Source organism: Geospiza fortis, unplaced genomic scaffold (genome assembly GCF_000277835.1).
Source record: "Geospiza fortis unplaced genomic scaffold, GeoFor_1.0 scaffold112, whole genome shotgun sequence".
NCBI lineage: Eukaryota > Metazoa > Chordata > Aves > Passeriformes > Thraupidae > Geospiza > Geospiza fortis.
Genome location: NW_005054298.1, coordinates 25311457 through 25338992, shown reverse-complemented (window position 1 = coordinate 25338992; position 27536 = coordinate 25311457). Strand labels below are relative to the sequence as shown.

The following is a 27536-nucleotide window of genomic DNA, read 5'->3' as shown; positions in this document are numbered from 1 at the left end:
AAAGATAAGTGCTTTGACCAAGGCCCTGCTGCCTGGGTGGTCTGGGAGAACCTGATCCAACAGCTCTGGCCCCAGGCTGGGTACCTGCCTGGAGAGCTGCAGCAGTATTGGCACTCTTCTCATGACCTCCAGCAGTCTGGGATCACCCTTGCTGTGCATTAGTGGAGAGAACAGACAGAGCTCTTGGAACTGGGGGGAGTTATGTTTCAATGAGATACATAAGTCCCCCTTCTGACCCCTTTGTCTTTTACAATTACTTCATCACAGTATTTTTTTAACAAGTTTGTGAAGCTGGATGAAAGAGGTGAGATTCAAAGGTGGATTACATTGTTTCTTAGCTGTTGTCTGTATTTTATGGTGCTGTGTCTGCCCTCTTCCCTCCCAGTCATTCACAGGTGTGTTTGTCATCCTCAGTAAAACATAACACACAAGTTTTGAGGCTGTGCAGGTATACTCTTGATTTTGTACATGTCATAGGTGACTATCTCCTTTCTGATCTCACAGTTGTCAGACTAATGAGAAATCTAGCTTACTAAACACAAAAAGAGAATAATTATCCTGAAAAATTTCAACTGACATTATTCCAAAAAGCCAGGCCTTTCTTTGAGGCGACTTTCCAATGTGCTTTTGAAAAAGTGACTTCTGTAGCAGGAGCTCAACAACTGTCTTCTCCTTTCTGGAGTGTGTTTAGGCTAAAATATTTAACCAGTAAGGTATTCAGATACCTCAGGAATTAGATCAGAACTGAAACTCAAATAGGGAAGAAATAGTTTACAAGTTTGTGTAAAAATGTGCGGGATGCTAACAAGCCATGGTACAACTCATACTCACCATTGATAAAACTGCCAAATTGTGAGATGATGCCTTCATTTCTAAATAACTAAAATTTAGAAATGTTCTTTCAGGAAAAGGTTTTCCATGTCAGTTTTTAGCTTAAACAGGTTTTTGTGATGAGGCAATAAATTTCTAATTGTTTGTAAAGAGATCTTAGAAGAAAATTGCAAGTAGGCCTTTAATTATGGTGCATTTACCAGATTACACTGTGCTGGCTGGCTGCTAGAAAGAGCAGTGTTAGTGAAGGTGGATAAAAAATTACACAAAATGAACTTGAATAACTAAAAGCCTTTGGGCATTTTCAGTTATACTATATTGTGCTCTGCAGAGGGAAGAATTTCAGTGAAATTGATTTATGCTGTCTTTTGTTTATATTCTTATTGTCAGACTGTACTAGTGATCAGAATGAAAATTCACGTAATCTGGTTTGCTGCGCAATCATTGTGCATATGCTGATATGGTAATCAAATAACCTTCAAGCCTTGTGAACATTTAAATAATATTGAGCTAATACTGAAAGAATATAATCTACTGAAACATTGCAAAATATGTAATGTACCAGCTTTTCCTACAATGTATTTTCTACAATATATATCTCCTATTACTATAAAGAAAACTAGAGGTATCATTTCTCCAATTACAAAATAGCATGGCTAGTAATCCTGTAACACTTACAGTCACCTAGTACAGCTGATTGGGCTTTATATTTACATCCTCATCCCATCATTCTACCTCGTGTGCCAGAAGTTTGACAGGGACAGTTCTAGTTTTTGGATTGACGTGCAGAATTCTTTTGTGAAATACACAATTGGATTAGAGATTCTTATCAGTTGTCTTTTCACACTGCCTGTGGGTCAAGTATGTTCATGCTAGAAGGGAAATATGTGCAATAAAAAACGCATAATACTTAAAGCAGAGCTTATCAGGACCATCTCATGAATTTGCATGTAACCTCAGCTCAAATACAGCAGAGACAGTAACAGTGCTAATGTCCCTCAAACTTGCTTGGGCTTGTCAGCAGCTTGTCAATCAGCAGAGCTTCAAGGAGCTACTGGGGTGCGTTCCAAAGCAGAGAACACACCCCAGTAGCGTTCTCTGCTTTGGAACCCACAGAGCAACATCATTAGAGTATGTTGTATTTTTGTTGATGCATAAACTGTCAGGCTCAAACAGTGCCTCACTAATCTAACTCCCTTCCTCATGAAAAAAGGGTTCAAATTGTACCTCAGTGTTCAGCAGCTCTCCAGCTGAACCAGCCCCCAGAGGATGCCCAGGAAAAAGAACTCTTCTCCCTTCTGGATGAAGAGCTCTGCTGCAGTTGTTCAGGATGCCACAGCTGACACTGTGTTCCTCAGTCTCCAGAAGAACAGTCATTCTCAAACTGTTCACAAAGCTGGTTCAGGGGGAGTAAAGCTTATTAAACATCCCAAGGAGAAAATGGGCATTTTGAGGGGTTTAGAGGGTTATGAAAGGACTCATTTGAATTATGCTTTAGAGTAACCTCTATGCCATGCAGCTGGGACTTACCTTTAGAGCTGTGTCAGCATGTTTGCCTCCATGTCAGCTTGGCCTTTTTATTTCCCCATCTCTTCAGGCACAGTAGGTTGTCATAGTGCCTAGAAGAGGCAGAAAGAAAGAGAAGCTTCTGGTCATCTGGAAAGCTTATGATTCTCATCAGTAAAGCTATAAATCAGCCACTCTGGCAATCTGAAGCAGCTTTTCTTAATAGGCACTAATAACTTTAATCATTTTAGTGGAATTTGGAGGTATTGCAGCTGACTGAAAAGATCTTTCTTTTAGCACTGTGCAAATACTAGATTTCATGCTGTAAGCTAGAGGAAGATTATTTTGTTTCACTAATGTCAGAACAAATTCAGAATTTGTTCTGAGTACAAAACTGTGAAATGAGGCAGTTGTCAGCATGATTTGCCCCTATCATTGCTGTGCCAGCAGCTCATTGTAGTTTGGCATTTGCAGCTCTTTTGCCATTGTACACTAGTGTGAATCCTGCCAGCCTCTGTAAGGCCAAGGCATGAGTACTGTTCATCTGACCAGGAATAGGGCACTTCTGTTTTTGCCTTCAAAATCCATTCAGCAGACTGATTCCTAGAGAGCTGCTGTCTCTCCTGCTGCATCTCATATCTCTACAGCACAAGCTCTGGCTGTGTCTCATTTGCATGCCCTCTGTGTTAAGCCTCTGCTTGGCCCTCAACAAAATTGTCTCCTTCCTGAGCCCCACTTCAAAATTTCACCTGAATATTAAACTCAAAAGTGCTAAATCCTGTGCTCCTGCAGATACTCACCTGTGGTGAACAGTGATATGATGTTGATCCTGAAAACATGAGGGGTAAAAAATGGAAGAATCAGTCCTTTCAGGAGACAGGTGTGGTGAAAGGAGCAGAAAAGAAAGAGATAGTAATGTTACTCTGGTTTTTTTGTATCATCAGTCATAGAGTCATAGAGATAAGGTTCACTTGATTTAGCTCTGTTTTGAGTCTGATTGGTGAAGGGAGGAATTGAGTCCCAGTGTTTGGTCTACTGCAGCAGGGGACTGATGATTAGGGCATGGATTCAGGTACATTCAAAGAAACAAGTGGTTCTGAGTTGTGTGTTTGTCACCAGAGTCTCAAATAGTATGTGGAAATACGTTCAGGTGTTGATATTGATATTCAAGGTAAGGAGATTTTTGTGCTCAGAGCAACCAGAAAAAATTGACAGGATTATGAACTCTTCAGGACATCCACTAAAGTAGTATGTTCATGATTTTAATCCCAGTTCCAAACAGCTATATGAAACCCAAGAGAAACAACATAACTGGAGAGGAAAGAATTAGCAGAATGTTTTCCCTCAGTTGTCTTTAGGTCTGAAATGCATTCTGTCCTTGCTCTGCTAGAGCTCAAATCTGATCATACCTGATTGTGCAGAAAGTTCCTGTAGCAGTCAGTATCCAGCACACCAATGGCTGCAGGCTGTGCACTGGAGTGTACCAACTTGAGACAACATTTTAGTGCCAAATGACACTAAGAGGCATTAAAAGAAAATGCTTTCCTGGGAGATATTGCTGTGCTGAGCTTCAAGCAGGTCTCAATAACACTTTTACTGTGGTCTAATCACAGTCACTGTATTAAGGTTGAGTAGGGCATTTTTCCATTAAAAATGGTTGAACTCCTAAGTTAAGGAGCTGTTCAGTTTAAGTGACTGTCAGACCTTCGTGTGAAAACAGTGGGATACTAGCAGGACTGAGAGACAAGATTTGATCCATAGATTTTTCCACACTGTTCTTGTCCCTTCTCCTTCTATATGTTAGCATTAAGATTTCTCTTTGTATTTGTCATTTGTCTTTTTTTTTTCCCAGGCCAGGATTTTTTTCCAGTTTTCTGTCTGTTGTTTTCATTTGTTTATAACTTTGATAAATTCTTGTTGGAGGCAGTATTGCTCTATTTTGCATTTTCTGTTGCTGGTTGGCCTAGGACATTTCTAAAGAAACATTAACTTTCCCCATATATGACACATGGCAGTTTATGGTATCCAAGCTGAGAAATGTGGTTGTACGCTTCCAAATGAAAATTAATGTTCCTTTCCTTTAGCCAAGAGAGAGAGGGCATGTCCTCTGCTGATGTAAATTAGTGCAGCTGCATTGTCTTCAGGGAAGGAAAACCTTTTCAAGATCTGTCTGTTAAAGAAACTTAGTTTCTTACATGGACAAAAGCACCAAACAGTTTCTCTGTTGTATTATTCTTTAATTTTTTCCAGTGTTAGTTTTTAGCTAGAAAGGAGGTACTCAGGTGGTTGTTCTTTAAATTTATCAGTCCTGTCCTCTACTGCTACATACAAACACTTTCCTAAAATGTTCATCAGAGAACAAAATGAAACATTAGGAGTGGAAAATTGTCTAGCAACAGGTAAGATTTGACTATAAAATATGATAAATGCAGGACTGCTATGGCCTTGTTTTCATTCTAGTGTTAAAAGTGGTTTTATTTGGCATCAAAATAAAGTGTTAGGGGCCACCAGTTTACTAAGGATCTGTTGATGGAGTGCAGAGAGGACAATCCTGGAAAGAGCTGCACTAAAACATTGTTCTGATGAGTTCTGCTGTTGTGACCTTGTTCCTTGAATGTTTTCCAGACAAAAGTTCGTTTATATAACCTGTATAGTGCACTAGGGAGACACTTTGATAACAGAGAGAGAAAAAGTAAAAATCTGCAATTTTTTTTTAATTTAAGAGAAAGTAGTAAAGATAACTAGATTCTCTTCGGGGAGGATACAAATAGGCAAGAACTTACAAGACGTGTTTCAGCCACCTGTTGTGAAAGTCAAGGAAGTTTATTAAACCATGTAGTTACAAAAGCTAATTGAAAATAGATTAATTCTGAGAAGCTATGACTATTTAGATTAGCAAGCTGGAATCATCACCTGCTTCTTTGGCATTCAAGCTTAATGTTTGTGCCTGGAGAGTATTGAGTGCCAACTGGAACAATTGTGTCCTTCCATTGTCACTACCTCTTAACTGATTTGCTCTACCGTAAAAAAACCCTGCTGTTTTATTTCCTCTGGTGGATAGGTCACACTAAATTGATCTGGCAGGCTAAAACAATCATTTTAGTCTTGTTTCTGTGTATGAAACAAAAAAAATGTGTTACACTGAGTTTGTGTTGTCTGGCTGCAACCTTTGCCATCAGCCAACTTGCTTCTGTCCCTGTTGTTGGCTACTGGGAGGCAGTGTAAAGGTCTCCTCCTCTCCAAGGGGCATGGTAGACTGGGAAAACTCAAGGACAGAAGACTGCAAAGCTTCTGTTGCAAATCTCCTGTGTGAGGTTGGTTGGAAGATTTCAAGGAAGGATGAATGGCACTTGAACATGTTGTAGCTGGTGAACGTTTGGTTGTCGCTGTATGTTTGCCGTGTGTTCCCCACACGGCCTGCTCACCAATCTTCCTCTGGTTTAGCTAAGGACCTGTCAGTATTTCTCTAGGCTTCTGAACTCTGCAGAGTCTTCCTGTTCTTGCTAAGGATGTTCTAGACAAATGTTTTGGTTTTAAGTTTTCTGTACCGTCTTCCTTCAGTAGAAGCCTGTTCACATGTAGCTCAGTGTCTTCACTGGTTCCAGAAGCTAATGTCTAAGGTTGGTTTTACTAACAGGGTTGAGAGCCCCACTCTTCCCTTGAGTGCATGCCTAGATCCACTCCTGGTGTCTGACCTACTTTTTGGAATTTCCCCCTCAGCTGCTTGAATTTACTCACTTATACAAACACAAACACTAACATTGGTGGTGTTTATTAAATGTGAACTTAACTTTAAGAATAATCTAGTGAGAGGAAAACAGAATGGCACACCAGAGCACTGTCCTTTGGAGGGCATTCTGCAGAAACATTATTCCCCTGGACAATGTCACTGTGTTCATAATGGGACCAACATGTCCTGTCTGCTCTCAGCAGACCCACCTGATCAGTTGCACCCTGACAGCTTATAAGCACTGTCAGGGATTGCACACCAGGCATTTTTAAAAGGAGAGGCACACAATTCCTTTAGGAAGGCCAGGTGAAAGGGGAGAAACTCCTTCCCAGTCCTGGAGGGAATAGGGGGCAAGGAAGCTGACTTCTATTATGGAGATACTTTAATGTTTATTTATGTCACAAACCACTTTCTTGTTTACCATGACATATTTTGCAAAAATATCTCTAAGGAAGAAAAGGAACTCATTCCAACCATCTTTAATTTTGTTTCATGCTTAGTTTTATGGTGACACCTAAGCTGTATTAATCTGGGTAGCAGCAATGGTCTATCTGGCTTAATTAGGAAATAGACTGTTTAGTCATTTGAGGATCGCTGTGCTGAATGAGACTGATTTCCACATCTGTGCAGATATGTGGGAAGGCTGGTGAGATGTTTGTGTAAAGCAGCACACACTCATTATCACTATTTTTTTGTAGCTGGCTTGCCTAGGTATTTCTTCATCTTCAATTTTTTTAATCTTATGCATTTCAAAACTGCCCATTATTAATGTCTGAAGTCTGTAGAGTTATAGCTTTTGATTTTGATGGAGTTCTTGCATGAATTAAATAATTATTTTTTTCTTCCTTTTTTTTCTTTTTTAGCATCGTAGACAAAGAAGTGTCATTAATGGCAGAAATTGATAAAGTTAAAGAAGAAGCCAGTAAGTAAAAAAAATACTCAGGGAATTTTTGGAATACTGTTGAAACAGTTGTTTTGTTTGGCAGAAAATAACACAATCCATAAATTTGGTTAGCAGCATTCCATCATCTTTCACTCTTTATGTGTAGTCAGATAAGGTTTTGATGTGCCAGGGTAGTTTCTATGAGGATTGTGCATCAAAATTTCAGTATTATGAAATTAGGGTGAACCAAAAAGTGATAAGGAGTTAGATTTAAATTACTTACTCCTTCTGCTTACATATCAGAAATTCTGACCACTCTTTTTTTTTTCTTTCCCTCATTTCTGTGGGTCTTCAATTACTTTGTTTCCATTTATCAATCACTTTTTGCTTGCTTATATGACCTCCATATGTTAGAATACTGGAATTAGGGAATAGGTTATTGTGTTGCCTTGCATAGCTTTAAGGGATAGTGATCAAGCTTGTAAATTAGAAAATTTTTTAAAAATCAAAAACCAGATCTTTACTGCAGTCTGTTTCTTAATAATCTGTGGGAGTCAGTCTGATTCCAGACTTTTATGTTGTCTTTGGTTTTTTGCATTTTCATGTGTATATATTCTGGTGGGAGAGGAGGGGAAGCAAGATGAGCCTTGTATTAGGATACCACAATATCTGTCTCAGGCTCCATCCAAGATACAATGTTTGTATTTACCTCCAGGAAGTACAGGGAGACATGTTTCAGTAGAGAATTCTAAGCAAGAAATTGAAGAGTAACCAAAGCATTATTAGAATGATACTTTTCCTGACAGATGAAAATGTCCTTGATATGAATGCATACAACCCTTTTATTGATTTGTGAATTTAAGGTCCTTCCAAGCAGGGTCACAAATACATTTAACATTCTTGAATGCTTCATCTGCATTTCAAACTCAGTTTACAAAAGTATAACAACTGAATTTTTATTGAAAAAACATGCTCTAAATTCTCTGTTGCTGTCCAAGTCTCTTGCAGTTGTATATGTGTAGAAACTAGAAGGTACAAAGTTACAACAGAAAAGATTTGCAAAGTTTGTGTTTTGAATTTTATTTGCTAATTTTATAGGAATAGCATGAAAGAGATGTGAATTTGAAGCTTTGTGTTATTCTGGGAAGGACTTGTGGAGGAATATATATCTGCAGTTTTTGGCTACCTTTGGTTACCAGATACCAGGTAGCCATAATCAGCTACAGAACATGCACTCATTCCCAGGAAAACCAATGGCAGCATTCTCACTGATCAGCAGACACAGTTTTAAGCCCTAACTGCACAAACAAATCCACATTTTGGAAATCCACTGTCCAGGGTTGATGGTATTATAGGGCCCATTAATCTTGGGCAGTTATAGGAATTTTTGTAGAAAGTAAACCTAATTCCTGCCTACCAGCACTCAGTGCTGCATTTGCACATGGCATGTTCTGTTTCCATTTCCCTGCCAGCTCCACACATGGCAGCTGATGGCTCTGTACCTGTCTCCAGCAGTGTGGTTTCTGCTGTCTCTCAAGGCTGCTCTAGGCTGTAAAGTGCCTTTAGAAACTTAGGCAGAAAGTTGTTACAGGACTGTAACATGCTAAGCAGGGTTTAGAATATTATTTATTTTCATATCTCTTTGCTGCACTCAAGGACTGTTTTACAGTGGGTGATCTTATTCTTGCTGTCAACACGAGGAAAAATACCAAATATGATAATTTCAGGGTTTTTTTAAAACATGGGTATTTGGCTGGCATCTCATGGAAATAAATGCCAGTATGAGATGAGATCATATGGTCTGGGTAGTCACTTTAGCAAAGAGAGGATATTGATCTTCGAGAGGAACAATATTAGAATTACCTAGAATAAGCAGTAAAGCAGAACTATTGGACAAGGTAAGCACCTGGTAAACTGTTCATTTAATGTGGTAAAATTTTCCCACTCTTGTAGACCATATTCTAAAAAAGTGAAATAGAAAAGATCAGCTGGAAAGATAGCAGCAGTTCTTAGCATAAGTAATAATGTAGACACAGATTTACCAGCAGGGTAAAGGAGCTGTAGCCACCCTCTGCCTTCCCTGCCACGTGTGACACACACTCCTCTACAGTTGCACAGTTTGTTTGCTCCCACACAGCTGTACAGGTGCAGCTGTGTCTCCCTATGCCTGCTGGACCATGTTGTACTCAGTGAAACATTGGAACAGGTTTCCCAGAGGAGAGGAGATCCTCATCCCTGGAAGCATTCAAGGTCAGGCTCTGAGCAACCCCATCTCTTGAAGATGTCCCTGCTGATTGCAGGGGGTTGGACTAGAGATCTTTAAAGATCACTTCTGGTCCAAACTATTTCTTGACTTTGCAGTGCTTTCAAAAGAAGGTGTTATCTGATTAAATAAATGATAATGGGTTGAGAAACAAACTGTCCATGAAATATCATTAATTCTTACCATTAAAATAGCATTAGAAAGTATAGGCTGGGTACATGACTTGTCAAATGTGCTGTGGAAATTTGTGGAAAAAAGAAGGCAAAGAAGCCAAAATCTCAACTGCTGTAATGGAGTCTGTGTCCTTGGGATAATTTACTAATTTACTAAGTACCACTTCCCCTGACTGTATGTGTAAGTTCAAGACAAAAGACTATAATTGTTACTATTTTACATTTAGATGTTGTTTCCTCTCTGCCATAAGTACTGATCCCATCATCCAATTAATCAGTTGTTGCTTTTTCTCTGAGTCACCATTTTGGTATTAGTTTGCATATATTTCCACCAAAATTATAATGTCATCTTATCTTGTGTACAACTATACCACTGCTTCATGGTTTATGATTATTCTTTCCCTATAAGAATATAACTACTCACCCCTTCCTTACATAGAATATACAAGACAGGCAGTAATGAATATTTAGTATCTTTTTCATAAAGACTGTTTGCCTTCAATGCTGCTTTGCTATTGAAATGGCAAATTACGTATATTCCATATGCGACAGCAAAACTGTGATGCCAGTGACTTTAACATAAACTGTATATGAACAGGTTTTTTTCAGAGGATGTGAAATGCCCCTCTGTAAATCAAATACAGCATGTCTTCAGAAACAGGCTGGTGACTCAATATAACGCTTCTTTCCATGTCTCTGGGAGGCTGCCTGTTTTTATGCTTCAAAATAAAGCATAGAAAACTCAAAACAACATGTCTTTGCCCCTGTTCATCTGAATGTTGGAGGATTGGTTTAACTTTGATTTTCTGACAGCTATCCCATTTTCAGATCTTTTTCAAAATTAGGCAGTTCAGTGTAATCAACTTAATCTGTGCAAGTATCATATTGGAAGTCCAGTTGAAGTCAGTGGTCCGTGTGTTTGTCTCACATGGGAGGTACCATCTTAATGCCCAAAGACTAATAAATTACAGAGCAATTTACCTTCCTAGCATTAATGACTGACTGTTGGTATTTGGCAGTGGAAATCCTGACTGCTCGGCAGAAGAAAGCAGAGGAGCTGAAGAGACTGGCAGACCTAGCCAGTCAGATGGCTGAAGCACAACTCTCTGAACTCAGGGCTGAAATTAAGGTCAGGCATTCACTTCTGCTTGGGCATTTAGCCATTTGCAGAAATGCCAAGGAAGAGCTGTCCCATTAACATGCCCGGGCTGTTTATTCCTGCTATGGGCTGAGGGGTAAATAGCTTTCCATAGGGACAGTGTAGTTTCTTAAAGCATTGTAGCACCTCTGAGCAGTGTGCAGATGCTATCAGAGAAGTGTAAGCTATCCCCTCCTAAGTGTAGCAGTGGGGAGTTTTGTTGTTTGTGTATCATTTAGACTCAACAAGTAAATCTGATAGCATCAGTAATCAAACATACATTCTCTGCTGAAATGATGCACTTCCCAAGTGTGGGAGTGATCCACCCATCACTGGGCTGGGAGATGTAATTTGGTGAGGATGGGAAAATACTTGGTTCTGCACAGAGATCTTGTGAACAGGGCAGGGTCAAGAATTTATTGAGCCTTAAGGTGAGCTTAAGTATTGATTGGTTCTTTTACCATCCACACAGTTTTGCTCAGAATGTGAATCACTGTTAACATGTCTATTTTTGCAGCACTTTGTGAGTGAGCGGAAATACGATGAAGAGCTGGGCAGGTCTGCCCGATTTTCCTGTGATACAGAGCAGCTGAAGACCCAAATTCAGCTCTGTGGAGAAAGTAAGTGCTGATGATCCCTCTGACTGAGTTTCTCAGAACACATTTGTTCAGCAGAGCTGACAGCATGTGTGCTGCCAGTGTGTGAGTGTGCAGCAAGCCCAATATGAGTGGTGTCTCTGGATGCAGCAGGACTGCTGAACACACACGAGTCAACAGTTTGCAACATGTTAGACTCACTGTGCCTGGGCTGCACACTCCATCTGCAGGTGCACAGTACCATCTTTGTCACAGATTTCCAGGTATTACTCAGATCAATTGGAGTTTTCAATCTAAACAGGATCCCAATTCTAGGGAATACAGTAATTCAGTAATTTATAAATAAATAGTAAGTTGGAAGCTTCTGTGTGTGAGCATAATGTAAAAAGACCAATTCAGATCTCTCCTCCTAAGAAGTAACACCCCAGCTTTTTAACAGTATTCACTGGGTTTTTCAGGAGCCATTTAGAGTCCCAAATCATAGAATCACTAAGGCTGGACTGATCCCACCTTGCTACAACCTCCTGTTAGGTACTTGTAGAGAGCAGTAAGGCCTCCCCTCAGCCTCTTTTTCTCCAAGCTTCTGTTTCTAAATCATCTGCCCTTCTGCTTGGAAATTCAGATTCACATTTTTTGCTTCAAGTATCATGTCCCTGTTGCAAAATAGAAGCCTATTTCTTGTCTCTGTCATGCTTTTTTCCCCCTAAAACAAAGTAAATTATATAAGGCTTTGCCCAGTACATTACCATGTCCTATGGTATTCCATTCAGGAGAAAACTGGTAAAACAATTCTGAACAAGTGCATCTTGGTAGAAGAAAAATAATAAATGTTTTCAAGTAGTTCCTGAAAGTAGAAAACAGAGAAAGTACTACACAGTCTGCCAATACAAGCTTCTGATTGCACAGCTAAAGAACTGACTGCTTGGAGGCATAACCAGTTTAACTCATTAGACCGTAAGAATTGCTTTTGCAGAACACTTTGAAGTTCCATATAACCCCACATCCTGTCTCTCAGTGAAACCAACCCAGGATGTTTCACAGGAAGACATAAACTTCCCAGTAATGCATCTAATTGTTTACAGTCACCTCATAGATCCTAATACCCTGAAGCATAAGAGATTGAAAATTCCATAAAGATTATCCTGACTAATAATACCACAGCTGCTATTGATACAACCATAGACTATTTTTTAAAACTCACTGAACTATTTTCCTAAATAACTTCCAGCTGCAGTTAATTCTGCGAATTAATTATTTATACCTCATTTCAGTAAAGCATTGCATAAGCATAGTTTGATGCAGGTCTGTTTAAATCAGGCCAGTGAAGTCAGAAGAGCAGCTATTACCAGGGGAGCAGCGTCATCCTAGAAATGACTGATAGTGCACTGAGTCTCTGAAGAACTTTGCTCATACCTGCCCTCAGTGATCTTAGATGAACAACTTGTGATGATTGATGTCTTTGACAAGAGCTTTTCAGCGCAAAAGATGTTTCTCTTAGCATCATCTGTCAATGAGACCCATACCCTGCTAGGAGCTGCAAATATCCCTCAATAGGCTGAGAACAGCCACTCTTAAGGGCTTTAACAAAAGCAATAACCAAACCTACAGAACTTGTGCAAAGGAAGGAATGTTCTAGCATGAGGAGATCATAGACAGCATATATTCAAAATGAAGGACAGGAAGAAACAAAAATAATTGGATTGACATATATCGGAACACCCAGTATCCCTTCCTTGTACATATTTTTTGTTAAAAATAGATTTTTATGATGAGCATCTGGGTTTTTATATGGGCTTCCATGTGCAGCAGTCTGTTTGAGATGAGAGAGAATTAATAGAATTCTGGAATGGTTGGCCTCACTGAACTCAGGAGAGAAAATCCAGTTCAGTGTGCAGATCATTGCATTGTTTTTCTGAAGAGGACACCTAGTGGGAGAAGTAGCTGTTGGTGTAAGTGAATAAGATCCTCAGAAAACCTAACAGATGATGCTTAGTTACTAAAATGATTCCTCATCTTATTTCTCTGTGAAGTGAAAAAATAGAAGTACCTCTTAGATAAAAACAACAGGTGTCTCTCTGGAGTGAGCCTCAAATTTGTCATCTGTACCAGAAAGAAACAGAAAAATCCCATAATTAGAAAAATCGGGAGAGCAACTTAAGAACTTCATTAGCCTCAGAATCCTCTTCAAGACTGCTTGGGGACCATTTCGCAAAGGAAGCTTGAAGAAATGCAGAGAGGAATCAAGAATATTTTGGGTGCATTTCATATCCAAACATGACAGTGCTTTGTAAATTAGGGAATCTCAAAAAACTGAGAAGTAGAGAGTAGGAATATATTGAGATGATCAGTAGTGGTTCCTGATGGTGCAGACTGCTGTGGTCTGCATAAAGTGGGTTAGTGCATTGCATTCAATTCCAGTTTTTTATAGATACCCATGATACAGAAGAACCTTTCTTACCCATTTCCTTTAGAGAGGAATAAGTAAAGTTCTCTTGGATGGCAAAAGCCTGGCCTTCTGCCAAGCTTCTTCCAGTTTTAGTGCAGTGCCACCACATTGGCTCTTTTATCTCCAGAAGTGCTTTGCAGTGAGGCAGACTTACAGTTGTAGAACACTATAGCCTGACTCCAGCCAAGTTACTTCAATAGTTAGCTTAAGTTAGCTTACTTCATTACTCAAAGTAAGACTGAAACAGTGCTTCCAAAATTAACTGTAAGCAGGGTAAGAATACAGCCTTCTGTTTAGATGGTGATTATTTAACTGATAACACATAATCCCATTTTTAACAGTTTCTCATCCAAAGAACAACTATTCCTCAAGAACACCATGTAGCTTACTGCTGTCGTCAATGACCTCACATGCAACAACTGGCAAGCAAAATATGCACAACCGAAAGTCCTCTAGTAATGCCAAGAACTCTGATAATAAAACAGCCAGCAGTAAAGTACAAAGTCATCTTTCTTCCAATCCTACAGAAACTTCTTCTCAAGGAGTCCCAACAAATAAGCAGGTAAGATGTCAAGTCAGCCATGAACTGAACTAAATTACTTCAAAACTTCCAGAAAAATACAGCACTGAAAGTTGTTAATACAAAATCAAATAGTGGTTCGTGGTCTATATTTAATTAATAATTTTTGAAGATAGTAAGCATATATTTTCCAGCTTCATTTTCAAGCCAGGGTGAACATACCAAGTAGAAATAGCATATGAGTAAAGGCAAGACACCTGTCTGTTTAGAAGTATCTAGTGGCAGTAATAGAGGGGAAAAGAAAACCCCTCCATTGTAGCTAACTGGTATGGAGGAGAAACTTGTAGTCCTTGACAAATGGTCAGCTGTGTGCTGCTGAAACACAGTTATTACATACACTTTGAAAGCAGAATCCTGACAGGTTTAAAAGCATATTATTTCAGAAGCTCTATAATACAGGTTATAGTATTATGCTATATTAGTAGTATTATTTTATAAACATATTATTCACATATGAATTATATTTTCTTGTAATAGCACCTTAGAATGTCCCTGTACTATTGTTCTTAGGTAAAGCTGCCACTAAAGTTGGTCTGAACTTTGTCCTAGTAGGGATCTTAGGCTCAAGTAGATGCTTGGAGAGAAATGTAAGACAGTGCATAATGTCAGAGCATGTATGGAATCACCTGTCTTGTCAGGCATGCAAATAAAAGTAATTCAGCCACTTCCCACTAAGAATCAAAGCATCCTCTGAGCAAATATCATAATGGACATGTCTTCCAGAATGAGGATTCTTCACTTGACTTCAATGTACATGTGACTGTCTGTTCTTCCTGCAGTCATACTGTAGTACTTGTACAATGCTTTACTAGGAAAGCAATGGTCATTATTTTGGAAAAAGTCAGTATTAAGTTCTTCAGTACCTCTTAACTGCTCAGAGAATCACAGAGTATCCTGAGTCCCACTCCTGGCCCTGCACAAGACACCCCAAGAATCCCACTATGTGCCTCAGAGCGTTGTCCAGCCACTTCTTGAGCTCTGTCAGAGTTGATGCTGTGACCCCTTCCCTGGAGAGCCTGTTCCAGTGTGCAGCCACCCTCTGGGTAAAGAACTTCTCCCTGATACACAGCCTAAACCTCCCCTGACCCAGCTTGAGGCCATTCCCTCTGGTCCTGTCACTGGTCACCAGCAAGAAGAGATCAGAGCCTGCCCCTCCTCTTGCCCTCACAGGAAGTTGTGACTTACAGTGAGGTCTCCTCCAGGCTGAGCAGACCAACTGACCTCAGCCACTCCTCACACGGCTTCTCCTCAAGGCCGTTCACCATCTTCCTGGCCCTCCTTTGGACAGTCTCTAATAGTTTCATGTCTTTCCTATATCATGGCACCCAAAACTGTTCCCAGCACTTGAGGTGAGGCTGCCCCAGTGCAGAGCAGAGCAGGACAATCCCCTTCCTTGCCCAGCTGGAGATGCTGTGTCTGATGCCCCACAGGACACACTTGGCCCTCCTGGCTGCCAAGGCACTGCTGATTTGTATTTAACTTCTCTTGATCAGAACCTGCAGATGCCTTTTCTCAACAACTGCTGTTGAGATGTCTAGAATTTCATCCCCTTTTCTGTATTCTCTTGAATCATGGCAGATTTTAATTTGGCATCAGTGATGAACCTGCCATCTGTATCTCCAGGTTACTCAGATGTAGTAAGGTACTCATAGTTCTGGTTATAGGTATTATAAAGAGACTCTGGTAACAACCAAAACTTTTTCATGTTTTCCCTCTCCTGTTCCCTCCTAACAGTAACACTGTTAATTTTAACTGCAGTGTTTCTTGGCCTGTTGGAAGGATTCAGACAACCTAACAGTTATCTGATTTCTTTCTGGGTAGAATGGGCCTTCTAGCCAGAGACGGAGATTCAACCCACAGCACCAAAACATGCGGCTCAATGGATCTCATAAGTCACAAGGTGCCAGTAATGAGGCAGATCAAAATACCAAAAGTGGTTCCAGGCCTGAACACAGAAGACAGCAGCATAACAGCTTTCGATCTAAAAATAAAGGAGCTCTGAAAAATCAAGAGCAGTCTACAACTGCAAGGACCACAGAGAATCCGACGCATTCGGAGAAGTCCCGACGGAAGCACCACACACCGGACACCGCAGAGCACAGGCCTTTCCAAGGCAGTGCTGGCAGGGCGTCACAATGCAATTTATGTCCTGCAAGGATGGAGGTCTCTGCTGATGCCACGGTTCTTTCAGTGCCAGCTGTGACTTTGGTGGCTTAAAATGTCACAGTGATGGCAGCAGAGAAATTCAATCTCTTCATTTTAGTTTGTTGCTCGAAAAGCTTGTTGGTGAAGAAAATAAGTCAGAACATAGTCTTTTAAATCTTTTGCTGCTTAAAACTTGTTGGTATCTTTATTACTACTAATTATCAAAATTAAATCATCCTTTCAAGGCTTTCCCCAATATGTTCGCATTTATTTTGTCATGACTGTACGGAATCTTACCAAAGCAGCATTTACTTCTTAGAAAAGTGAAATCTAGATGGGAAGGATAAATTGGTAATTAAATTCATAATAGCAAAAACCTGTTGTAGATATGTGGTTATACCAGTCAACCTTATTATTTCATAGAACAGCCTGTGTTAGAAGGATCCCAGGAAGTCTGTATGCTATGGTCTGCAATGAAATCAAATAATCTTGTAGAATTTTTCAGCAAATCTCTATACACTTCTTTCTTTCTGTGTGTGTATACATGTACATGCATGCACACTGTATACACAGAGAGTATTGTTCTATACAAGAAGAGTTGAAAAAGCAGTTCATTTGATTTTAGCTTATTATTCCATAATCTGAGATCTTTAAATTCAAGTATAAATTGTATTAAATGTATTACATATTGGTATTTTTCATGGACAAACTATTTTTATGAGGCTGAGGAAATACGCTCATTTAAGTTTGGAATGTATATAGTAATGGGTATTCAGATGCACAGCCCTGTTCTCCATCCTTATCAGCCACTTTTCTATGACTAGTTGGATTTATTTTTTGCATATGAAAAGTTGCAGGTCTTCTAGACTTGAATTCAAATTATTTTTCTATATTTTTGCTGTAGGAACCATCTGTCCATAACAAGAGCTATGACTAATAAATTACTTAATCTTTATGTTCTGATTCTGTATTTCAGAAAACCTGTTTCTTCCAAATAATTAAAATCTTCTTTCTAAAATACTCTGGTGTTTGCTGCTTTGCAGTGCCTAACCTTGTGCTCTTACTCAAATTGTATTTGCGTAGTGGAAGTAGTATCAATGGGGGGCTTTCAGCTGAGTTTGGACTGGACTAGGCTTTTGCTTCCAGCTTGATTCTAATGCCACAGCCTTGCCATGAGAGCAACCTCCATGCTGAGCACATCTTACAGGAAGTTACTGTTTAACATAGTAAGGTGTCAGAATCCAAAGCTGGCGTCAAGTGACCTGTTGGCCTAAGTGTCAGAATCAGAAAGGTGTAAAGGTCAATAAGAGCAGGAGGACACTTAAGTAGCTTTAAAAGTTTAGACCTAGGTGATTGTTTATTATTGCTTTTTACAATTTCCTCTGCCTAATTTCTGTTCTCTGACTGTACACTTCCTTAGTACTGACTGGATTATTTCCCTCTGGGGCCCGTGAAAAATTATCTCCAAAGGAAGACTGAAGTGCATTCCCATATTTTTATTTTTCTTTATATGTGTGTACAGTGTTCCACATGTGAATATTGGTAAAACCTGATTTTAAAAGGCCAGTAATTCATTGTCATCTGGAAGAGTGGTGAAAGAAAAATAAACGTGTAGGTAGACATTGGCTTCCTTAGCCCTGCAAGCACTGCTCTTATCCTAGTTAATTACCTATCACACTTTTAAGCTCAATGTTTTGGAGTAGATGGAACTGAAATTCCCGAATCTCTGTTGTGCATACCCATCAGATAGGTAGCTTTTCAAAATTTATCTGCTGCCTTACAGTTTCACTGTAACCTCACTCTAAGCGATTTAATTATAAATTTTATGCAGATATTACACAGGAACTTCTTATCTATATATAAGTTGTGAAATGTGTCTCTTCTTGTAATCCTTCCTAAAAAAAAGAAAATCTAACTTACCTGTAATAACATTTATTCCTTCCTTATAGTTTCTACACTTGATTATTGCATTATTGAAAGTTACTTTATTCCTTAAGTCAGTTTCTCACAAGTGACCTTCTGCAGATAAATAAATAAAATCTGTACCATAAGTCATAACTCAGCACAACAGGACCATCTTGTGCTCTTCGGTACCAGCCAAGCTTTGATGTATTGGAGGCTCAGTGTGTGACAGATCCAGGACTAACAGGTGAGAGATGGCATTTCTCTTTTCTCTGATGATATAAAGACATCTTTTTTGTTAAAGAGCTGTGTGGGGGTTTTGTAAGGCTGTAGAGAGGGCTGCTTGTGGGAATGCTGCAGTTTTAGCACACCGAGTTTTGTCTAGTGTCTGTACTGGTTTGGGAAGGTTATTCCAATGCACATTTTAACCATACTTTGTGACTGTGCTCTGGAACTGTGTCAGAATCTTCATCTTTCATTTCATGGGTGTCTGTATACTTGGAATTATATCTGCCAATTTCATGGTAGTTACCAGTAGCCAAAAGCTCTTGGGCCCATCTTCAACAAAACTGTTTTTATCTTCTCATTGCAGAGACAACTACCTGCAATTCTCCTTTTAATGGACTTGTTGAGGGGCAGTAAAGGAATTTATGGCAGGACAAGGCTTCCCTTCCAGGCCAGTCCTCTTTTATATAAAGTCCCCTCAATTAGCAAAGCAAATACAGCTGTTTGGCCTCACTCAAACAGAAACATGGAATTCCCACTGCACTTAGTGCTCTTCCAGAAATGGAAACACATCTTAAAGGGGCAGTATTTTAAAGCAGCTTGAATCTATTTATCTTTTGTGTAAGATTAAATTCAGTGTAAGGACAGAACCCAGCAAAATAAAGATCCACATACACAGCTGGAAAACTAAAAGTGAAGGTAACTTAATGCAGTGAAGCTCTTTGGAAAACTTACATTAGTTAACTATGTTTGGGAAAAAAGAAAAGATAAAAAACCCAGCACTTAATGTGCTTGAAAATGTTTCCTTTAAAGAAAACCTAATTATTCTGGAATTGGAATAACTTGCTGAACACTTCTTTTTTAACATGATCTCTGCTATAATATTAGATTTATAATTTCACAAAGATTTAAAGTAAACCATTGTCACACCACTTGGCAGTGCATCTAGTTCCAGTCACCATGAAAGTTAATGCTATCCATGTATCATAAAATGCTTCAATATCACTCTTAGCAGTTGATCAAAAGTGAACAAGATTCTATGATATAAAAAACATGCTGGAAGTGCCTAATTAGGTAAGTTAAAAGGCCATGTTAGCACCCTAACCAATTGAAAATAAACAAATAAAATCAAGTCCTTCTTTTGTTACCTTCTTCACCACAGCCACTTTCTCATTCCATCTACTGAAATTCAAGGGGGTTGTTTTTTATTCATTTAACCACAAGCCAGTATGTCCACGACAAAGAGAAGATTCATTAATGCTGCTGTAATGCAAATGGCACAAATGTTACTTGAGAAATACTGTACTACTAAAATAATTAAGTAAACACTGAGGTAGTACAAACTCAAAGTCCTGTAGGAATGTTCTCAATGCTTTTTCTTGTATGCCTTTTATTACTTAAATTATATTCTCTGATTCCATGTTTATAGAAGCTTTCTAAATTCAAAAGTTGAAAGAAATCAGCTTTAGATAGCCTTGTAAAAATATTTTAAGGTGCATGGTAAAGTGCTCAGATATTGAATAAATAGTGAAGTAGAAGTCACACAGAAGTATTAAAAACTGCTTTTCAGTCAGATTATTATGAAAAATAAATTTCACAAATTTAGTCTCAATGATCAAAGAATGCTAGAGTACATTATGTTAGTATCCTTCCATAATTTCTGCTTTTTCCTTTGTTCAGTGAAACTTTTTTTGTTGAGATAGGAAGAGCCTTGGGATTGTTGATCTTCAGGTTTATTTTTAAAGAAAAAACACTTGCTTAAATAATCTAAAGGTCAGCTGCTCTTCACGTACCCACCAATAGCAGAAAATTATAGTGCTCTACACCTTTATAGTCACTACTGTTTATAGCAAAATGTCTCATTAAAAACATGTTAATACAGAAAAATTTGGGGCTTTTAAATCTGTTTCAAGTTCTTATGGTTGGAAGCAAAACCTGAAAATGTGATGGCTTTAAATGATCTAGCAAATAAAACATTTAAAGAACCCTTCTGTAATTCTAATAGTCTCAGGAATTTTAAGAACTTGCTTTTTGGCAATGTTCTCAAAGACAGCTGTATTTACTGTGCTGGAGAAGCAAAAGTAGTCATAAAAACAGCAAAAAAACCCGGCACCCAACTCTTTGCAAGGGTACAAAACAAAGCCAGGTTTTGTTCACTGATTTAAACAGCTAAAAGGGCTCTTGAAAATCAACAATCCAAACTTGCCTTTCCTCTGCTGATAGAAACATACAGCAGCTCTTTGTTTCAGTATCATTACTCAACATTTGCCCTGCTACAAGAATGTCTCCACCAGCCTGCATGGGGGGAAGGAGGGAGGCTTTTTCTTTAAACCACGGCACTTCAACCTCAACTTCTGTGCTTTGCTGCACACAAGTTGAGGTCTTGCCCTCCTGATCTGAAAGGACCTGCAGAAGGACATGGAAGGCCAGGTGTAACTCAGACCCTGCAGCCCCAGAAATGCCATCCCCTAGCAGTGTGACACAAAATGCCACAGCTGCACCAGCCTTGCCCTAGTGGCAAATCACACCACAGTATTGTATGTGTCTGTAAATGGGTGTCTCTCCAGAGAGAGCAGCCTTTTTATTCCCACAGCACACTTCTTCCCTTCCTGTGTTTCTGAATTTTCACTCAGTGTACAAGCACAGGTGATCCCTTGCATTGCTAGTAAGAGCAAAATGGTGATTTACCCTCATCAGAAGTGCCAGTAAGTGCATTCAACTTCCCGTGTCTCTGCAGCATGCATATGTTGTACACTTGTGGCAATCTTCAGTCTAATAAAAGCTACTTACTTTTATCTGTTCTTCCCCCCATTTCAAGGTACAAATTGAGGCTCACTGTAGTTAAAGTTGATAAAGAGGTTTTTTATGTTGTGCAAGTACTCACTTTACAGTACGGCGCAACGAAATACAAATGGGAGTTACTGGAATGTTAAACTGCATGTGCTTAAGTGATTTTTTAATCCGTTTTTCTTCTTTCCTTACCAACATCTAAAAAATACCTAGAAATAAAGCAGAAAACACATTTCAATGCTCTTAAAACAATTTCTTCCTGTCCTTTTCATTATCTTTTTCATCACAATTTTCTACCTAATCTTGAATAAAGGATCACATGAGATAATGACCTCTTCTTCAGCCATATAATGTAGAGTTGTCCAGTCTGTCAGACTGAGTCAAACATTACACCCTTTATCATTCTTAAGGGTAATACTTTCTGCTAATACAGCTGGTTCTTTCGTGTTTAGCACTGTAGGAATTTCAGCGCTGTCCTGTTCACTTGTTTTACTGGATGCAGAAGGTGGTGACTGAGATGGTGTCACAAGAAAAGTGGAGTCCTTTTCACCTTCACTGCACGGTTGTTCACAGGCTTCTTACTCCCTGCAGCTGGAATGGCATTTGGCTCAGTGGCCCATTGCCAGCACTCTGCCTTCCTCAGGGAGCCTGGGACTTACTGGGCACTGGTGTGCGTGTTGTGGAGTGGTTTGAGAAACTTCTTTGTGCAGCATCAGACTTTCACTATGGGGTCATATAAGAATTGCTGCAGAATGTGAAGCATTGCAAGCAGCTATCTTTAATGAAGATGAATTCTTGACTTTTATGTGGGTACTTATTGAGGGACCTGAGAATCTAATTGGCTGGAGACCTACTTTACATGGTAAACAGCTTTCTACTTCAGTACAGTCAATTAATCATCTGTAAAACAAAGAACTTCAATTTAAAAAAATGAACCATATATGTAAATTGTTATTTTTATAACATTATTACAAAACAGACCAGCAACAGCCTTTCACAAATAGGTTTAAATGACAGTGTAAGAAGCATGAATTAGTGCTCCCAACAGTTCATCACTACAATCAGGGCTGCCTTTCTGTGACTAGAACCATCAATCTCTTCTGCCACTCTTAGATAAAACTGTAGCAGTGAAGTGGCTGTAGGCTGGCTCTGGTGACTGTGCTAGCAAAATGCTGCTTTTAGGTAATGTGTGGAGAATGGAGTATAATCACAAATATCACCATAAAACTGCAGAGAGGAAGTTCTAGAAATTCCTTGTAGAAGAATACATCTCACAGATGTGAAAATCAGTTAACCTTTTAAAGTTTTCACCTAAATTTCTGGTTTAGCAGTCCATTTAACTAATATTGCTCTCTAGTTTTTCAAGTTACTCCTTGCCAGAGGTTTCTCAGCAGCCTAAAAAAACCCATAATTTTTCTCTAGCAAGTTCAGTTGTGCAATTAAGAACTCTATGAGGCTTTATAAAAATGTAAATTAAAAAAACCCAGAGAAATCTCAACATGCACAGATACTTAAGGAACCTGAAATTATAGGGGGGGGGGAAGATGGCACTGTATTTGTTAATTAATTTTATGCCACCTATGCAAATCAGCGTACCTTTTATAAACTGGAGGCATATGATGCAAACTCCCTCTCAGAGGGTGTTCTTCCAGAGTCCGACATTCAATCAGCTCCTGAGGCACTCTCCAGTAGCTAACACCTGCATTTCATAGCAGCATTGTACTGATGAGCTGAGAGAACTCAGCCATGCATATTTACACCTGACTAAATACATGAATACATGTATTTTATTATGCAGAATTTCAGCTCTCAACCTGCTGACATGAGCATTGCTGATAGCCAGCATGCTGCTTCATTCATGTCAATTTCTGTCCCCTCTCTGGAATATCCCATAAAACATCCTCTTCCCTCCAAAGAGCCACTACTATTTTACAATGTTATGAAAGTTTATGCAGAGGTTTTTATTATTCTTAGTTGGCAAATATTTTTTTCTTATTTTTATGTTAAAAAGCAGTAATACTGAAATAAAAAATTATTACTCTACCTCTCCCTTCCCAGGCATCGAAAGCATCCATCATCTTTTCAGCTCAACTACTGAGTAATAGCTCCAGATGTATTGGATGTTATTTCCAGCTTCTCTAGGAATATTATTTTAAAGGTAACAGTTATGTGATTAGATAGCTAAGTCCTTAGAAATGTACCATTGGTGAAATATATCATTCTTTTTACTAAATCCTAACTGTAAGGACTTAGCAGTAAATGTTTTATAAAGCAGAAAGGAAAATGTTACTCTGATTTTTTTTTTAATTCAAATAAGAGGTTCTAATCCTCCTGTGAATGCCTATTGCTAAAATTGGATATTCATGAAAGGATAGATGTTCATAGAAGAATAATTACAGAATTAATTATGTAAAACCTATTTTTCTAGAATACACAGTAGGAGAACAGATACCTCATATGTTGCCAAATACCATTGGAATAAATATTAATGTTCCCAGCCTAAATTCAGGAAGATATGCATCCTAATTATAAAGATGATGAAGCATCAAGAGCTCTATCTTAATCAAAAGATGCACAGTGACACTTCTGATACTGCACTGTGAGAGTGACAAAGACCAACTGCTTCCAGTTGTAAGTACAGGTCTGCCAATAACTTCCAGTTACTGCCATGTTTAAATACATTAATAGTGTAGTACAGCTGTACACGTTCTTTAAAGAATTAAAGCCATTTCCTTTCATCTTTTGTTCTCAGTGTTCAGCTGTCTTAGAAGACTGCAGAAAAGAAGTGCATGAATCACAACCAACTTTGCAAATATTTCTGGAGGTTTTTCTGTATGGGGATTTATTAACTGTATTTAGTTTAAATATTAGATAATTAATTTTTAATTATAATTAATTATATATAATTATATATAGTTTAAATATATAATTAATTTTAAATTATAATTTATATATAATTATATATATAATTAATTTTTAATTGTTGTTTTAATTATATTTTAAAAATATTCAGCCAAGCAGAATAAGAACTTACAGCAGCTGCATGCTAACCACCTTGTGTGTACTCTCTCAAATTCTTAACCTCCATGTTTAGTTTTTATCTTATTTGTTTAATGTGGCCATGCTATTATCCAGCTGCTTTGGGAGTTGGAAAGATTCCTTCCACAGATTTATAGTACAATAATGCTGCATTATGCTACATGTGATAATATTTAGGCATAGTTATAATATGTATTTTTTCTCACTTCATAGTGCTTTCATGTTTGACAGTCACCTTACCTTTTGTACATGCTTTTACCATGAATTTTCATTCCTAGTGCCTTACTAATTGCATCAGTCCCATCAGCTCCTGTGGCATACACACCAATAATTTTACTTTCACAGCTTGCTTCAGAAGTGTTGAGATACTGCAGCAGCCAAACTGTAGGCTTGGTGCAAACTAAATGTTAAGAATCACAGAAATCCAACAAAGCCTAGAAAAAACATAAAATATATAGAATATTTATAAGAATGCAGTATTTTTAGTTAAATAAGCTTTTATATTTAAGCTTTCTTAACTGTACCAGTGAGCTCTTTTAAGTAAATCAAGGATATAGTTTTTTCTAGAATAACATCTGCAGTTATTTCTTATCTGATGTTACCAGACAATGTTGTGAAACTAAGAGGTTCAGAAAGGCAATAGAAATAGTTAAAGGCAAGGTGGCTCCTTAACATGCAGAGAAACTGAAAGGCCTGGAATTGTTTTACACTTTTCAAAAAGAAATGAGTAAGGGAGAATGTGAAACACAGAGACAAATAACTTGCTAAGAGAACATAGATGACTGTCAGGAATAGCACAGCCAGAGCTGGTAGTATGAGTTAATTTCCTGCCAGTTAGTTAGAATTAGCTTTTAAGTTACAATACTCTAAAACCTTAGGACTTCAAATAATACACTAATTATCTTTTCTCCTTTCTCATTCTAAAGAAATGTCAAAGTACATTTTGTCTTACAAGTTTTAGGAATAATTTGTAAAACTGAAAAAGAAACCCATCCTAAGCAACTTGAAGGGATCAAATCTAACTTCAAGATTTGAAGCCATATAGGAAACTAAATTTCCTTCCTACTACACAAGTTCTACAGCAGACTTGCATGTACAACACTCACATTTCAACTGTTGCTGTATTGCAATGATGGTAAAAGCTGGTGTCCTTAATCATACTGACTGCATTATCAACTCTAGGATTTCTTAACCTAAAACTCTGAATTTACTCATGATTTAGTGTGATCACTAAGAAGTGCTAACTTGGACATTCTGTAGCTTTAGTGTTTGATGCTAAAGAATGGCATGAGTTGGAGAGTTCAGCATCAAAAATGTTAAGAAATGTCAGGACCTTTTTAAGCTCTATTGGACCTTGAAGAGTTTAATTCCATTTCATTAGCCAAATGATCAGACAGACTGTATGGATAAGGGATTCCAAAATAATCTGCTTCCTCCTACAGTGCAGTTCTAACTTTTTCATCTTCAGGAATCTGAACGTCTCCATGAAGATAATCCAAAAGGTACTTAAACAAATTTCCATCTCGATCAATTAAAACATGCTCCTGAAAATATTAAGTTATTTAAAATACTTTACCCAGTCATCAAGTACAGCCTTTTGTACAAAACTTCTGTGCTGGTTTTACTGAGGAGGAGTAAGCATACTGTCTTTACTCTTTTAAAATGGTATTTTGTTTTCCTAGAATATTTATTATTTGCAGATAAAATTCTTAGTGCAGTAAACATTTCTTTGGAGTTTCAGAGAAATCACTCTTTACTTACTGTTGCAGGGATCTGTTCAGTTTTGCTTTTGGACCATTTAAAAGGGTTAAAATCAGTATCAGTTCCAGTACACATCTAGTCAAACCTACCCTGAATATTGCTCAAGTTATACTGTGTTTGTTTCTTTTCTCTCCTTTGCCTGCAGGGCTCAAGGACCCCACAAAAACCAACCAAACCATACGGTCTGTACAAACAGGCTGTTCACTGCAACTGTGAAAGATGGTAGCAAGTCCTGCTGTGTTATGAAAACTCCTTATGTTAAACATTTTGGGTATTTTAAACAGTTTTATGTATGCAATAAGGAATTACTGTTCTTCATCCATTGTCTCTTTTAACTGGATCTACTTTGGCAGGATTTCTAAGTCACAAACAAGTGTGAAATTTGACCCATGAATAGTTTTATTCAAACTTTTATATCAAGCCATGGTGGTGAAAAATGCAATTTTTACTGTCTGAAACAAAGATCAGACCCAAATCTCTTTATGTAATGAACAGAGGGAATGAGATGCCTCTGGAGATTATAGGGGTTCACAGACAGACTCAAGATAAATGCCAAACACTCTGCCAACTTCAGTTTTATCTATTTTTGTATTCTTACTGAAGAAGTACATTCCAAAGCCACAGTTTGGACAGGGACATGGCACTGTACAAATGTGTGTATTTGCAAGCACAAATAGACTTGTGGAATTCAGATGAACTACCTGTACATATAAAGTCATGCATGCAGAATTGTTTTACAATCTGGAATTAGAAGCCAACTGATGCTCAGCATAAGATGCATAAATATATATAAAAGCATGTATTTGCCAAAGAACTCCACCATCAGAATGTGGTCTTTAGAGCTTCAATGTATTTACCTGATTCATCCACTTTCAGAGGAAAGCGTCCACTAAACATGAACACCAGCAGGGAATCCTTAGAGTGGCACAGAGACTCGCGCCTGGCTGTGTATAAACAGCCTCGCACATCCAGTCATAGATTATCCTGGACATCTTCAACCTTGCCCTTTTCCATTGCATTTGCCAATGGCGATGTCATTGTGAGCTATTCAAACCTAAACCAAATACAAATAGAAATCAAACTAATGCCAGCTACAGACTTAACGTATCACATACAAGACCTAAGCAATAGCTCAGCTCTCGCACATCTGTAACAGGATCCTACTTTAAAAACAGTTCTGGAGATCTAGTGATGTAAGTAGCCAAATATTCCGCACCTTTAGTGTAACAATCTATGGCGTTTTACTTTGCTAGGAAACACAAAGCTTACTCTTTCGAGACAAATGGGCAAGCAGAGTTACGTGGTGAGGATGTTCGACTAGAGCTCTGGAAGGACAACCTGGAAAATCCTGATCATAGTTCACAGCACTAAAAATGCAGTTCTTTTTGAACCAATGACACCGTGGCTTCTTTAAAATCCCATCTTTAATTAGGGGCGCTTTAACTTCCCGGGCCGCTCGCTCCCCCTCCCAGCCCCCGAGGCGCTGCTCCGCCCAGGAGCGGAAACCGCCGCGCGCCCTCGTCCCGGA

At 38.5% G+C, this 27536-nt stretch overlaps 2 protein-coding genes and 1 long non-coding RNA gene across 3 annotated transcripts in view; 1 reads left to right on the top strand and 2 right to left on the bottom strand.

The window, feature by feature from the left end:
* Nucleotides 1-17311, top strand: part of SPATS2L (spermatogenesis associated serine rich 2 like) — a 57719-nt gene extending 40408 nt beyond the window's left edge. Inside the window, exons 8-12 of the mRNA XM_005415948.3 lie at nt 6931-6989; nt 10406-10515; nt 11042-11144; nt 13908-14128; nt 15968-17311. Coding sequence (XP_005416005.1) covers nt 6931-6989; nt 10406-10515; nt 11042-11144; nt 13908-14128; nt 15968-16363 — 889 coding nt within the window. The 3' untranslated portion in view covers nt 16364-17311. The remainder of the gene's footprint in view (nt 1-6930; nt 6990-10405; nt 10516-11041; nt 11145-13907; nt 14129-15967) is intronic.
* LOC115947860 lies at nt 3187-13203 on the bottom strand. The gene is made up of 3 exons (XR_004081707.1): nt 13168-13203; nt 11867-11964; nt 3187-3203 (listed from the first exon to the last, which is right to left on the bottom strand). It is a non-coding gene; the product is annotated as an uncharacterized LOC115947860 (long non-coding RNA).
* Nucleotides 17312-21588: 4277 nt separating the features above from the next.
* On the bottom strand, nt 21589-27022 carry KCTD18 (potassium channel tetramerization domain containing 18). Its single transcript, XM_005416129.2, is given in 12 exon segments — nt 21589-21743; nt 21746-21793; nt 21796-21894; nt 21897-22108; nt 22805-22907; nt 23253-23291; nt 23294-23346; nt 24488-24681; nt 25581-25593; nt 25595-25782; nt 25784-25791; nt 26866-27022. Coding segments are annotated over 12 exon segments (1269 nt in total).
* Nucleotides 27023-27536: the final 514 nt, after the last annotated feature.